Raw genomic sequence first — 12352 nt, forward strand, 5'->3', positions numbered from 1 at the left:
TCTTTGCTAGGGATATTTCTGGAACCAAATGTGACTTCACTGTGCAGGTCCAGCTAAGGTATTGTTTCCCTACAATTCAGTCTTTGTTTTGGTGGACTTTGCCCCCCCCTTCCCTTAAATTCTCTACCAAGGATGGTTGAGATTTTCATATATGATCATGCTCATTTTACATAAATTTTATTTGCCCTGAGACCTCCGGGTATAGGGTGGTATATAAATAATAATAATAATAATGATTACTCTGTTTCCAATAATTGTGGAAAGAAGCACAATAACTCTATGCACTGTAAGCTCCATGCACCCGCCCTTCCCAGTAATATTGGTAAACAGAGAAGCAGCAGCTCCTCATTACTTCCTATGTTGCTTTTACTTGCCTGTGGCAGAAGAATTGGCTGCTGCTTTGATTAATTCTGTCATTATCTGCCAGAGGAGGACTTGCACCTTGGGGTGTGTGTGTGTGTGTGTGTGTGTGTGTGTGTGCGCGCACACACACACACACACCTTCAGGGGAGAGGCTGTATGTGTTGTGGTTGAGAGTGCTTGATGCAGCCCAGTGGCCATTTCTAAATCAATGAGACCTAAAGCCCCAGAATGATGCTCTGTGCTAGTAGCTGTGCCTCTTGATATCCGTGTGTCTTAATTGCATCTGACACGCTTCTCACTTTACTAGCCCCTGATTCACTTGTGGCCCCACAACTCCTCTTCCCTCTTTCCACCCTGAAACAGGATCTGTGTTCAATGGATTCAAGAAAGACAGAGACAGGGAAAGATTGTTCACTGCTACTGTGCTTTCTGCTTAACACCTTCATGTGCAAACATTAGCCTTTTAAATCCATGTCTGAGTTTCAGATTGAACTAAAGGCAGGTGATGGGGAGAATCTAAACTTCACCCTCTTTCCATCCCCCAATTTGCTAGCTGTTGATTTATTAATGTGGGGCAAACCGTATTTTTCGCTCTATAACACGCACCCGACCATAACACGCACGTAGTTTTTAGAGGAGGAAAATCCGTAGGCATGCCCCCCGTAGGCATTCCCTCCATAACACGCACAGACATTTCCCCTTACTTTCTAGGAGGAAAAAAGTGAGTGTTATGGTGCAAAAAATACGGTAATTGAGTCTGCTCAGGGCATGTAATTTCATTCATTCTGTTTAGTGATGTTTGTGAAAGGGTTGTAGCAGCCTCTTCCTCTGAATTCAGCCCTCTGCCTCTTGAGGTCTGATCTTTCTTTTGTCAGCATCTTGGATAGGGAGGTGCCTGCAGACCCACAGAGGAGAATCTAGCTCGTGCAGCAAGCACTGATATCAGGAAGATGAATGGAATTGGAGTGTGGCTGAACTGAAGCTCTAGAATCTTGACTGTGTGCGCCAGCAGTAATTAGAGAGAGCTGCAGCCGCGGCAGCTGTGGAGGTGGAAGAGGGAACAATAGGAAGGAATATCGCCATTGGTTGTAAGCAGCTTTCATAGGACTAGGTTAGGTGGAAGAAGCCTGTGACAGGCTGCCTGTGGCACGAGCCCTTAACCACAGGGGTTACATGCAGGATCCATGGTGGAATCTCGGGGATGGCTCAGAAATACTTTTTAATGTCTTTCTGTTTTACTCTGTAGTTTAGTTGGGTGCACCATCCAGAGAAGTTTTATGATATGAGATGGCATACAAATGACATAAATAAAATTTGGTTGGGGGCCTTAAGCAAATCCTCTTCCCAATGGTGGTGATACCTTTTTAGGTCATCCAATGATTGAACTAGAGGACATGGCACTCTGATGTGCATACAACAGGTGTTTCCCCATTTTGTCTTGGGATGGGGACTGCTCCACACAATCTGTGGAAGCCTCCATACGCGGATAAGAGTGTGTCTTTTCAGAAACATCTGTCATTCAGAGAATGAAGCTTTTGTGCTCCCCTCTGGGGCCCCCAGTCTTGCTTCTCTTCCAATAGGAGTCTGTAGCCTGTCTGATTTATTAACTTTTGAGCCCCCCAAGTTTCAAAGTCTGAAATATTTAATTCAGATTATACCTTACACACTTGGTAATTGGATGCAAAATAAGATGTATGTAGATTTTCTTAGCTTACCTAATTGTTTTTTCCCCCTAGAGTGGGATCTAGGCCACCATATTGACTCACATAAAGTTGTGAATGTGTATGTAAAGTGAGAAATTGTGGGCTTACTGTACAGTGATAGAGCTGGTGGAAGCATAGCTGTCTGGCCTGGGCTGATGGTATTTGTTGTCAAAACTATCTGGAGGGCATCGGATTAGTGAAGGCTGCTTCAAAGCACTATGGGACACTGGCTCACAGATAATGATATTTCCCCATGTCACTTGTAGTATTTACAGACCCTGTATAGAATTTAATATAAAATGTCCCTGAACTCACTGTCTTGTCTTTAGGTTTTGCTTATCTGAGACCAGCTGCCCACAGGAAGATCACTTCCCACCAAATCTTTGCGTGAAAGTTAATGGAAAACCATGTAGCCTTCCTGTGAGTATCCTCAGAAATTTGGCCAATAGTTAAAGATGCTTTCTTGGGGGGGGGGGGAGAAAGAAATTGTTTGGGGGATATTGAACTGAATAGTGGCGTCTTGAATTGCACCAGATAATGTAGCAATGCTACCGAAGTCTTGTATTGAAAGATTCAACAAGTGACATACAAGAAAAGCAAATGAGCTCTTCTGTGACTCCCACTTATCAATATTTCATTGCCATTTGCCATTTACACCCTCACTCACGTATAGTCTGGGGTCTAGGGAAATTTAAAGAGAGCAGGAGTGGGAGATCCTGAGAGGGACTTTGGAATCGTTTTACTCTGTACTTCCTGCCCAGTTCGCTCCTCCTCCTGAGAGGATATAGGAGGATATCGGGGGCTGGATGTTGTTTCCCATTCATTAAGAGATGGAAGGCAGTGAGTAAGGGGAGGCACTGGTCATTGGGCATCAGGTGCCTGCGTCTCAACCTCAGTTTCCTATCAATAAAAGGGGTAATACTGACTTCTGGAAAGTCATTCAAGGTCAAACAAGGTGGCAAAAGAAAGATGCTTTGCATATTCATGGTGATGTGTGTGTGTGTTGTTTTAGGGCTATCTTCCACCAACCAAAAATGGGGTTGAACCAAAGCGACCTAGCAGACCAATCAACATCACCTCACTTGTGCGGCTGTCCACGACAGTACCAAACACAATCGTCGTCTCATGGACTGCAGAAATAGGAAGAGTGAGTTACAGTTGGCTATCAGAAGGTTGGGTGCGGGGCTGGGCTGGGGCTGGGGCTGTATGCATCTGTAGAAATTCATGGAATTTGACTAGTACTGGCAAGATTTAATGCCTTTGTGGAAATCTTTCTGTACAGTGGTGCCCCGCAAGACGAACGCCTCGCAAGACGGAAAACCCGCTAGATGAAAGGGTTTTCCGTTTTGGAGGCGCTTCGCAAAACCAATTTCCCTATGGGGTTGCTTCGCAAGACGAAAAAATCTTGCGTCCCCCCGCGGTTTTTTTCGGTTTTTTCGCCCTTTTCCTAAGCCGCTAAGCCGCTTATCAGCTGTTCCGCTGATAAGCCGCTTAACAGCTGATCGCGAAAAGCCGCTTGACAGCTGTAGCGCTAATCCGCTAAGCTGTCAATGGGCTTGCTTCGCAAGACGAAAAAACCGCTAGACGAAGAGAATCGCGGAACGGATTCTTTTCGTCTAGCGAGGCACCACTGTAGTTTCTTATGCTTTTATGTACTGACTATATTGTAGTTTACCTTGCTACATTTGAGTAGGGAACCTGAATGGACTGTATGTAGACATGTAAGAGGGATATGGAATATAGACAGTTTTATTTATTTATTAAATTTGTTAGTTGTTTACGAAAAAAGATACATAAATTAAAAGCAGGGTAGAAAAACCATTAAAACGCCCCGTGCATTCTAAAAGGCCACGTACAGTTAAAAGTCAAAGATCTGGTTAAAATGAAATGTTTCTGCCTGGTGCCTGAAAATATTCAGCGATGGCACCAGACAAACTTCCCTGCGGAGAGCATTCCACAGATTGGGAGCCACCACTGAAAAGGCCCATTATTTTGTTGTCACCCTCTGCACCTCCCATGGAAGTCCATGGGAAAGGGCCTCAGATGTCTATTGCAGGTTCCAGGTTGGTTCATATGGGGAGAGGTAATGGGTCTGAGCCACATGAATGAAGTAATGGGTCTGAGCCACATAAGGCTTTGTAGGTCCTTGACTGAGAAACAGAAAGCTTAGATAAGGAGATGGAGAAAGGATGTCAGTTTTGGATTTCCAAAGACTTACTGTAAGCAAAAGAAGCAATCCCAATGCCATTGCTTGACTCCATGCAGTTAACTTTTAAAGCCCCCACATAAATTAAAGGGTCATAGAGCTGCATGGCACATTCAGTCTAGTAGCCACAAGACTCAAACATGATTACCTTCTGGAACTTGTAATTAATTCTACAAGGTCTCATAGTGGGTGTTAGTATTTGCAATACCATCTGGGACTTTCAAACACAGATTTCCAGTCTGGATCAACGTAATTCAGGTAAAGGCATAATAACCTTGTTCCAGCTTCTATGCCATGTGACTTCTCTTCCCCACCCCCCAAAATTTCCATCAAAACTTGCTGTGGGCAAGTTCCACGCTCTGTAGATTCAAGCTGTCAGTAAATAATGCTGTTAATTAGCAGCTCTTGTCTTTTGCCCTAATTGAAGCATTAAATAAACATGTAGCCCTCTACAAGTTTGATGGGGAAAACGTTTTTAATAACATACTAAGCAATGCTTAATAAAGAAAGGTATGAGTTTGTTATATCTGGCACTTTTTTAAAAAAAGCAATGGTATCTACAATTATGGAAGCTGGACAGAATTGGATTCAGATTCCAGCAGGATCCTTTGTGCTTCTAAAGACCCTTGCCTTGAGAGATTTGAGCTCAGGAGAATAAGGCTTTTAGATCAGAGGATGTGGCTTCTAGGCAGCCCTGAGTCCCCAGGTTAATTTTTTAAAATTAACCACTATCACCCTCCTCTGCTTTCAACTCGTTTTGAGGCTTTCAGGCAAGGCAGCAGGAGATTTAGCTCTAATGTCTCTAGCAAAGACAGCTTGTTTGGAGTTCTTAAAAGTAATTTCTGCTACACAGAGCAATGCACTATTGGTCAAACTTTCATAGCATACACGGAGGGAGGAGGAGCACACCAACAACAGGAAGGTGGGAAAGCCAGTAAGGTGCACACATATTTTGATAAGAAATCAGCATCTTCAGCTGTCTTTATTGGGGCAATCTGTGGAACACAAGCTTTAAAAGTAAATAAACTTTTTGACTGCATCACTAAAAATTCAACGCCTCCTTTAATTTAATGCCATCACAACCAACATCTTGAACAGAAGGAGTGACGATAGGAACCCACTAACATACCATCTTGCCTCAATAGCCAAGTCTCTTGAAGAATCAGGTTTTTCTGTTTTCTGGAAAATGTAATTGGCAAACTAAGAGTACTGTGATGTCCATGCCTTCAGAATTGGCTAATTTTATATGGGTGAATTCGAAGAGAAATTGATTCATTCACCTGACAATCTATTCATTGAAACTGTTAAATGGTGGTGACGTATATAGGTTTTTCTACTTTGGAAGTGGATGTTTCTGTACCATCTGCTTATTATATTTGGATTAGCTGAATAGATAATTTTATTTTTCGCTTCTGTTGTATTCTGAGAGTAGCCAAATTATTTTTTGATGTTTATGCCAAAAAGAATGGCAGATATAGATAATAAATAAATGAAACTGCCAATTTCTTCTTTGAAGTTACAAATCATTTTCCATATAGTCACTATTTACAGCATAGGAATTCTGTAAGACAGTGCTAGCAGGCTAATTCCCCCGCATTGACTTTGAAGATATGTTTAAGTTAACTTTGCTATCAGTGCCAATACATTTTGAAGCTGTTTGTAAACCACAGTTTTTACATTATTCAATGTTAGTGTTGCATCTGCTGGTACAAGAATATCTTTCTTAAGCACATTATAAAATATAAAAGAACTTTATGTTTTAAATGTTATTAGAGAAAATGGGCTTGTTTTGCCCTTGATTTTTTTTTTTTACAAAGTGTTTTTATAGGAATATATTGTAGGAGTAATACATGCTTATGGTTAGTATTTTTAAAGCTTCTTTTACATTTGTGATATGCTTGTAACTGTACTTACACCTTATGCCTTTATGTCTCCTCCAAAGACTTCAGTATGCCATTGTTCTGCCTGCCTGCCAAACTGCGATCAGTTGGTAGATTTTGGAGTGGGGAATGGGAACATGCTGAGTTTCCCTAATGGCCACAATTGTTGAGTTAGTCATTGCAATATTATTATCATTGGGCGATAGTAAGTCTCATTTGGACAGACTTTTTTTTGTGTTCTCTTGTTCCAAATTCACTGCCAACTGTGAGTTGATAAGGTAAAAGGCTTCATGCAGGGCATGCCTACTCTTATCCTGATTCTTCGCACAAGGTCTGTCTTTCGACCCTGAGCAAAAAAGTAAAAGCGCCTTCCATTTTTTTCACTGCTGGAACTGTGTAGACATAAATGAGAGTTGTGTTGCACATGTTGCCAATGAATTTTGCCTCTGGTTCCTGAGGGCTGGAAAAACACAGGTGGGTGGGTGGGATTTGGACATGTTAAAATAAGACACATGCTCACTGGCCAAGCTGATTCTCATTTATTCTTGCTTTTTTTCTATTCAGAATTATTCTATGGCGGTCTACCTTGTCAAGCAACTGTCGTCTACAGTCCTGTTGCAGAGGTTACGAGCGAAAGGCATCAGGAATCCTGATCATTCTAGAGCACTAAGTATGTCCACTTCATGCATATTCCTAATATAAATGTCCAGATAGATAGACACAGTGATAGCTATTCCTCATGCAGTTAATGCTGCTGTTTGTGATGAGGGCTTGAAATGTTCAAGGAGCCCAGAATGAAGGTTCTCTCCATGCTCTGATAATTCTGCCGCATCTGGGGTCCACAGTTTCTGTGCAGCCCAGCTCTTAAGTTTCCTTTGCAAAGAAAAAACCTCAGAATATAAAGCCTCCTGAACTGGAGTGGGCTGGTCTGCATGCTGTTTTTTTGTTTTTTTTTTTGGAAGTGAATGAGTGTGTGTGCTGGATTTAGGATTACCCTTTATGCAGCCAGTGAAGTGGACTCTGGTCCACAAAAACTTAAGTCGTAATGAATTTACTAGTCTCTTAGGTGCCACAAGATGCTTTGTAGTTCTTTCTGGGTTGGTGTTTATTCCAGACCTTTCTCTCCTTTTGCTCATTAGTTGGTCTCAGTCTAGGACCGTTTCTGCCTCCATGACTTTCTCTCCCTTTCCCACCTTCAGTACCCCATGGGTGAAAGGTCAGTGCCTGGTGTCTTGCTGTTCTTCCACCTGCCAGCTGATCTTGGGGCTTCTAAGGTGGCAGAACTTCCTAACTCCACCTACAGCAAGTGATGATTTCTCTAGTTAGAATTCCTGTGCTGCTGATCTTTCCAGCCTTTTTAACCAATGTGCCTGATGGATCTTTTAATAGTTCTTTTGTTCCTCTCCCCACCCCTATTTCTTCTTTCCTTGACAGTCAAAGAGAAACTAACTGCAGATCCTGACAGTGAAATAGCAACAACCAGCTTAAGAGTTTCTCTTCTATGCCCAGTAAGTCTTAACTTCCCTAAAGTGGCTTTATTTGCTGTAGCAATGCCAATTTGAATAGAAGTTGAAAATCCAAGGTTAATTGATGCAAAGGGTCTTGGTGTTCAGAAGGGCAGAAGTCTGAAACTGGCAATATCCTCTTATGAGAAGGCCAGGTAATTGGTATGGAGCAGTCGCCCATAGTCTACAGCTCTTGTCAGCCTCAGCTGACTGTAGAATGGGGCAGAATGTTTCAAGTCAAACTTTAGCAGGAAGGGTCTCTTTCCACTGTGAATGTCAGAGACAGCCTTGTCCAAGTTGCTGTGCCCCTTGATGGACGTTGCAGTCCAGCAACATTGGGGGGTGCACCCAAAGGGTAGCCAGCCCTGTCCTAAAGCAACCTCATTTTCCTGCTACCTGATAGTGGGGCATCATTGCCAGTTCTTGACTTGTAAATGGGACAGATAATTTAGCTTAGATGTATCAGAGGCTGTCCTTCTTCATGCTGAATGTGACAGTAATAATTCTGTAAGTTGCTTTACAGAGGTGAGAGGTATTTTTCTCAATCAGAGCACACAATTGCAGAGATGAAACCTGTGAACTCTGAGGCTGTGAAAATGGTTCTGTAGTGTATGGTTTTTGAAATAGGACTTGGACCAAATTGTGACTTGAGATATTGGGCAATATTTACACCAGAGGTGTTGATCAAAGAGACTCCATTGGGAAGATCATATTGGGGAGGTGGACTGATTGCTGCTCATGCAGACAGTGGAAGGAGAGTGTGCCTTCTACTCTTATGTGTAACCTGAATCTCTTGCTTGACTTACCTGGAGTTACATGATTTAAAAATGCATCTCTCTTAAGCAGAGTCCTTTGTTCTTTTTTGTAAATCAAGACATAAAAAGAATGCTTTCGCTTTTTATTTTAATAGCTTGGTAAAATGCGGCTGGCGATACCCTGCAGGTCCCTGACTTGTTCACATCTGCAGTGCTTTGATGCCACTTTGTATATTCAAATGAATGAGAAGAAACCCACCTGGGTTTGCCCTGTGTGCGACAACAAAGCTCCTTACGAACACCTAATAATTGATGGGTAAGTACTTTTTGGAAGCCAGTAAAAGCTGGGTATAGTGAAGCAAGTAATGTGTCTGGAAATATTTTTGCCCTTTTTGTAAAGGTCTGAAACCACTGAGGTTGTGTGCTTGTGTGTTTTTGCCACCTCTGATAGATTTCAGAAGCATGAATGTTCCTTATGTGCAAATTCCTCCATGCTTTCTAGGTGAGTTTCTAAGGAGGCTCTTTTTTAATAGGTTGTTTATGGAAATCTTGAAATACTGCACAGATTGTGATGAAATTCAGTTTAAGGAAGACGGAACCTGGGCTCCTATGAGATCAAAAAAAGAGGCACAAGAGGTGACTGCATCTTTTAATGGAGTGGAAGGTGAGTTACTGAAGTCGACTTGCTAAACTGCTGCTCCCGCTTTCTGACTTTTTCATTTTCTCCTCTTTGTTCTGGCTCATGATTTTGGTGCTTTGTAAGTGTGTAATTCCTAAGTGCAGACCTTACAATGCTATCAAGTCCTCTTGAGGCACACTGTTCTGGAACAGGTTGATTATCTAGATCAGCTTTGGGACCTCCAGATGTTTTGGATTACAACTCCTTTCAGCCCCCAGCATCGTATGGCTGTTTAACTGTATTTTAACACACACACACACGTTGCAATTACCAATTGGGACTTCAGCACTGGACTGGTCTCTTTCTAGGTTGCTTAAGTTCTTCTGTGGATCATCAAGTGTCCTCTCATCAGTCAAGCAAAAATAAGAAAGTTGAGGTGATTGACTTAACCATTGACAGCTCATCGGATGAAGAAGAGGAGGAGCCATCGGCCAAGAGGAGCTGCCCTTCCCTGTCTCCTGCATCACCCATTAACAATAAGAGGTGAGGAGACACTTAGCTGCCTTGGGAAGTGGTGGCCTGCAGCTCAGAGCCCTCAGTGTGATGCTGTGTAGGCAGAGCTCACTGTTTCATTTCATGGAACTTGTAAGCCATCAAAACCTTTCAACTTAAAAGCATTGGATTGTATTCAGCTGAAGTTATGTTCCGAGAAGACTCTCTGAAATTAATGGACCTCGGTCAGTCAGATCCATTAATTTCAATAGGCGTGTTCTGATTATGAGTAACATGGAATGCAGTCAGTGGCATTTTAATCACAAATGTGGCCCTTCTGTTGCTTCTTTTTCCCATAAGAAAGAAAGTTGTTACGGTTCTGGCAAAAAGACTGTATCCAATGCATTTTTACAACAAATAATAATTGAGAATTTCCCTGAGGCAGTACAGTTTCTGGACCTATAACAAGTATTGGGGCAATTGTGGAAGGTAGATGACACCTCTGACATTGTAACCAAGGTGATTAGCTAATCAAAATACAATAGGGTATTGGCATGAGTGTATTTAATATAACAATATATTTTGTTTTGGGAAGCGTGGAAATACCCTACTTCAAAAAATTGCCTTTAATGATGAACTAACTGTACAGAGTCTTTTATGGCTAAGTTGCATGAGGGAGGGGGGTGGTTTCTGTTATGTGTGACTTTTTGTCTTGAGTTTCCATAAACAGGAAGTCTGAACTAGTTCACTCCCTGCCTCTACCCCTACCTTGCTGAAATTACAGTGCCCATTTCCAGTTGCCGGAATACTTCAAGGAGGCTGGGAATCATAGAATCATAGAATCATAGAGTTGGAATAGACCACAAGGGCCATCGAGTCCAACCCCCTGCCAAGCAGGAAACACCATCAGAGCACTCCTGACATATGGTTGTCAAGCCTCTGCTTAAAGACCTCCAAAGAAGGAGACTCCACCACACTCCTTGGCAGCAAATTCCACTGTCAAACCAAGTGTATAAAACCAAGTGAGATTTGAACCCCAAGCCTTCAGAGGTGCTCTCAGATATCTTCAAGTATTTCATTTCTGAGCTGTGCATAAGAGCTTGCCATTGCTTGCTCACCTGTCCCTTTCTGGTGAATAAAAATTGCCCCCAGGTGAACAAATCCTTCGCCAGCCCCAGTTCTGGAAACAGAAGCATGTGAAAGAGCTCTTAGGTTCTCCCCCTCCCTGCGGTTAATGTTTGGCAGAGGCCTGTGCTGCAGAAATTATTCATGAGGGTTGCATACATCAACAGGATGCTGGACAAGGTGAGCCATTGGCCTGATCCAGCAGGCCCTCCTTATGTTCTTACGTTCTGAATTGTGGGCATCAGGATGGCAAGCAGGAGGTGCAAAAGCAAAAGGCAGGGTGAAAAGGACTTTGCAAGAGAACCTCAGGGTTATTCGTGGCAGTAGTATATATGCAAAATCTAGCCGCATCAAACATTTATCAGAAAGCATGAAGTGAAAGGAGCATAAATGCCCAGCTCTGAACACCAGGTTCTGTCTGTTTGGGATACTGCAGGAGGAGTCTGCAGGCCCCATCTTCTAAACTCAGGCTTCTGCTTCTGCTTCTTAGCATTTCAAGTATGCCGCATCAAGTCTCTCCTGTTTCAAGAACCCCGAGCCTTCCGGCTGTTGACACAAGCTACATCAACACGTCACTTATACAAGACTACAGACACCCGTTCCATATGACACCCATGCCTTATGACCTCCAAGGTAGGTTTCTGACGGGACAAACGTCATAGCTAATAATAATACCTGAAATTATTGTTTGGATATTTTAACTGTTTAAGAACGTTTCAGTTGTTTTCAGAAAGCTTTTAAACATATTTCATATTAGTGATATGTTTGCTGCCCTGGGCTGCTTTGGGTGGAATAAACCGAATTAGTTACTGTAATTAGTAGTAGAGAAGCAGCCACCACATTACTGAGTGTGAGGTATTTGCCTTGAGTGATGGAGCCTTTCACAACATTGTTACTACTGTCCTTTTAAACTGATAGTGTTGGGGGTTGAGCCCACAATCTAAGGTGTACAGAGCATGGGCCTTACAAGGTTTGGTCCCTTTTCATGGCTTCACAAGGCCTGTCACCAAAGGTTTATAGCAAAAAAACCAACATACTTAACATGTTTTTCTTTTTCCTGACATAATTTTGCGTAGGTTAGTTTAACAGAAGCACTGTTTGAGGAAGGCTGGAGGCTAAGCAAGAGTGATGAGGATCTGTGCTATATTCTGCTTAAAGCTGTTTGATTTTGGGGTGTGTGTTTTGAGAAAATGAACCTGTTTCATTTTGCCTTTTTCATAGGACTGGATTTCTTCTCTTTCTTACCAGGAGACAATCAGGTAAGCTGCTAATGGGAGGCAGGAAATGATTCTAGAACAGTCACAAAGGGGAGTAGTTTTGATCCAATATAGGGAGAATTTCTTCTTAATACAGTATCCCAAATTGAAAATGTCAAGTGGCTGAAACCACCAGGCAGTATTATAAATTATTTTTGATGTGCTAGAATATCTTTGCCAGAATACATTATTCTAGCATTGATTTCCATCACTGAGGGGAGCAAGCCTGCACAACTGGGATTGCACTGCAAAAGTATTGCTTAAAACTGAACATTTAACTTGTTATTTTAAAAAGCATTCAGGTCTTTTTCTTCTTTGAGGAGATGCTAAAGGACTCTGCGTGCATTTTGCCAGTAAAGTCCAGTAAATAGGAAGTGGGGCTTCTCCCCACAGTCAAGGTCTCACTTCCTCCCCATTATACTGCCTTGCCTGATTTCAGTAATCCTCT

General features: G+C 42.3%; 1 protein-coding gene across 3 annotated transcripts in view; it reads left to right on the plus strand.

The window, feature by feature from the left end:
• The window catches only part of PIAS1 (protein inhibitor of activated STAT 1), a 52367-nt gene that overhangs the window by 36862 nt on the left and 3153 nt on the right, over positions 1–12352 (plus strand). For 2 of the 3 annotated variants that reach the window (XM_053365645.1, XM_053365646.1), the window contains exons 4-13: positions 11–58; positions 2396–2486; positions 3079–3213; positions 6717–6822; positions 7587–7660; positions 8568–8728; positions 8946–9076; positions 9400–9574; positions 11139–11281; positions 11870–11907. In XM_053365645.1, the coding sequence (XP_053221620.1) occupies positions 11–58; positions 2396–2486; positions 3079–3213; positions 6717–6822; positions 7587–7660; positions 8568–8728; positions 8946–9076; positions 9400–9574; positions 11139–11281; positions 11870–11907 (1102 nt within the window). The remainder of the gene's footprint in view (positions 1–10; positions 59–2395; positions 2487–3078; positions 3214–6716; positions 6823–7586; positions 7661–8567; positions 8729–8945; positions 9077–9399; positions 9575–11138; positions 11282–11869; positions 11908–12352) is intronic. The other variant, XR_008327578.1, reaches the window with a different exon arrangement.

Source organism: Podarcis raffonei, chromosome 14 (assembly GCF_027172205.1).
Source record: "Podarcis raffonei isolate rPodRaf1 chromosome 14, rPodRaf1.pri, whole genome shotgun sequence".
Lineage (NCBI taxonomy): Eukaryota > Metazoa > Chordata > Lepidosauria > Squamata > Lacertidae > Podarcis > Podarcis raffonei.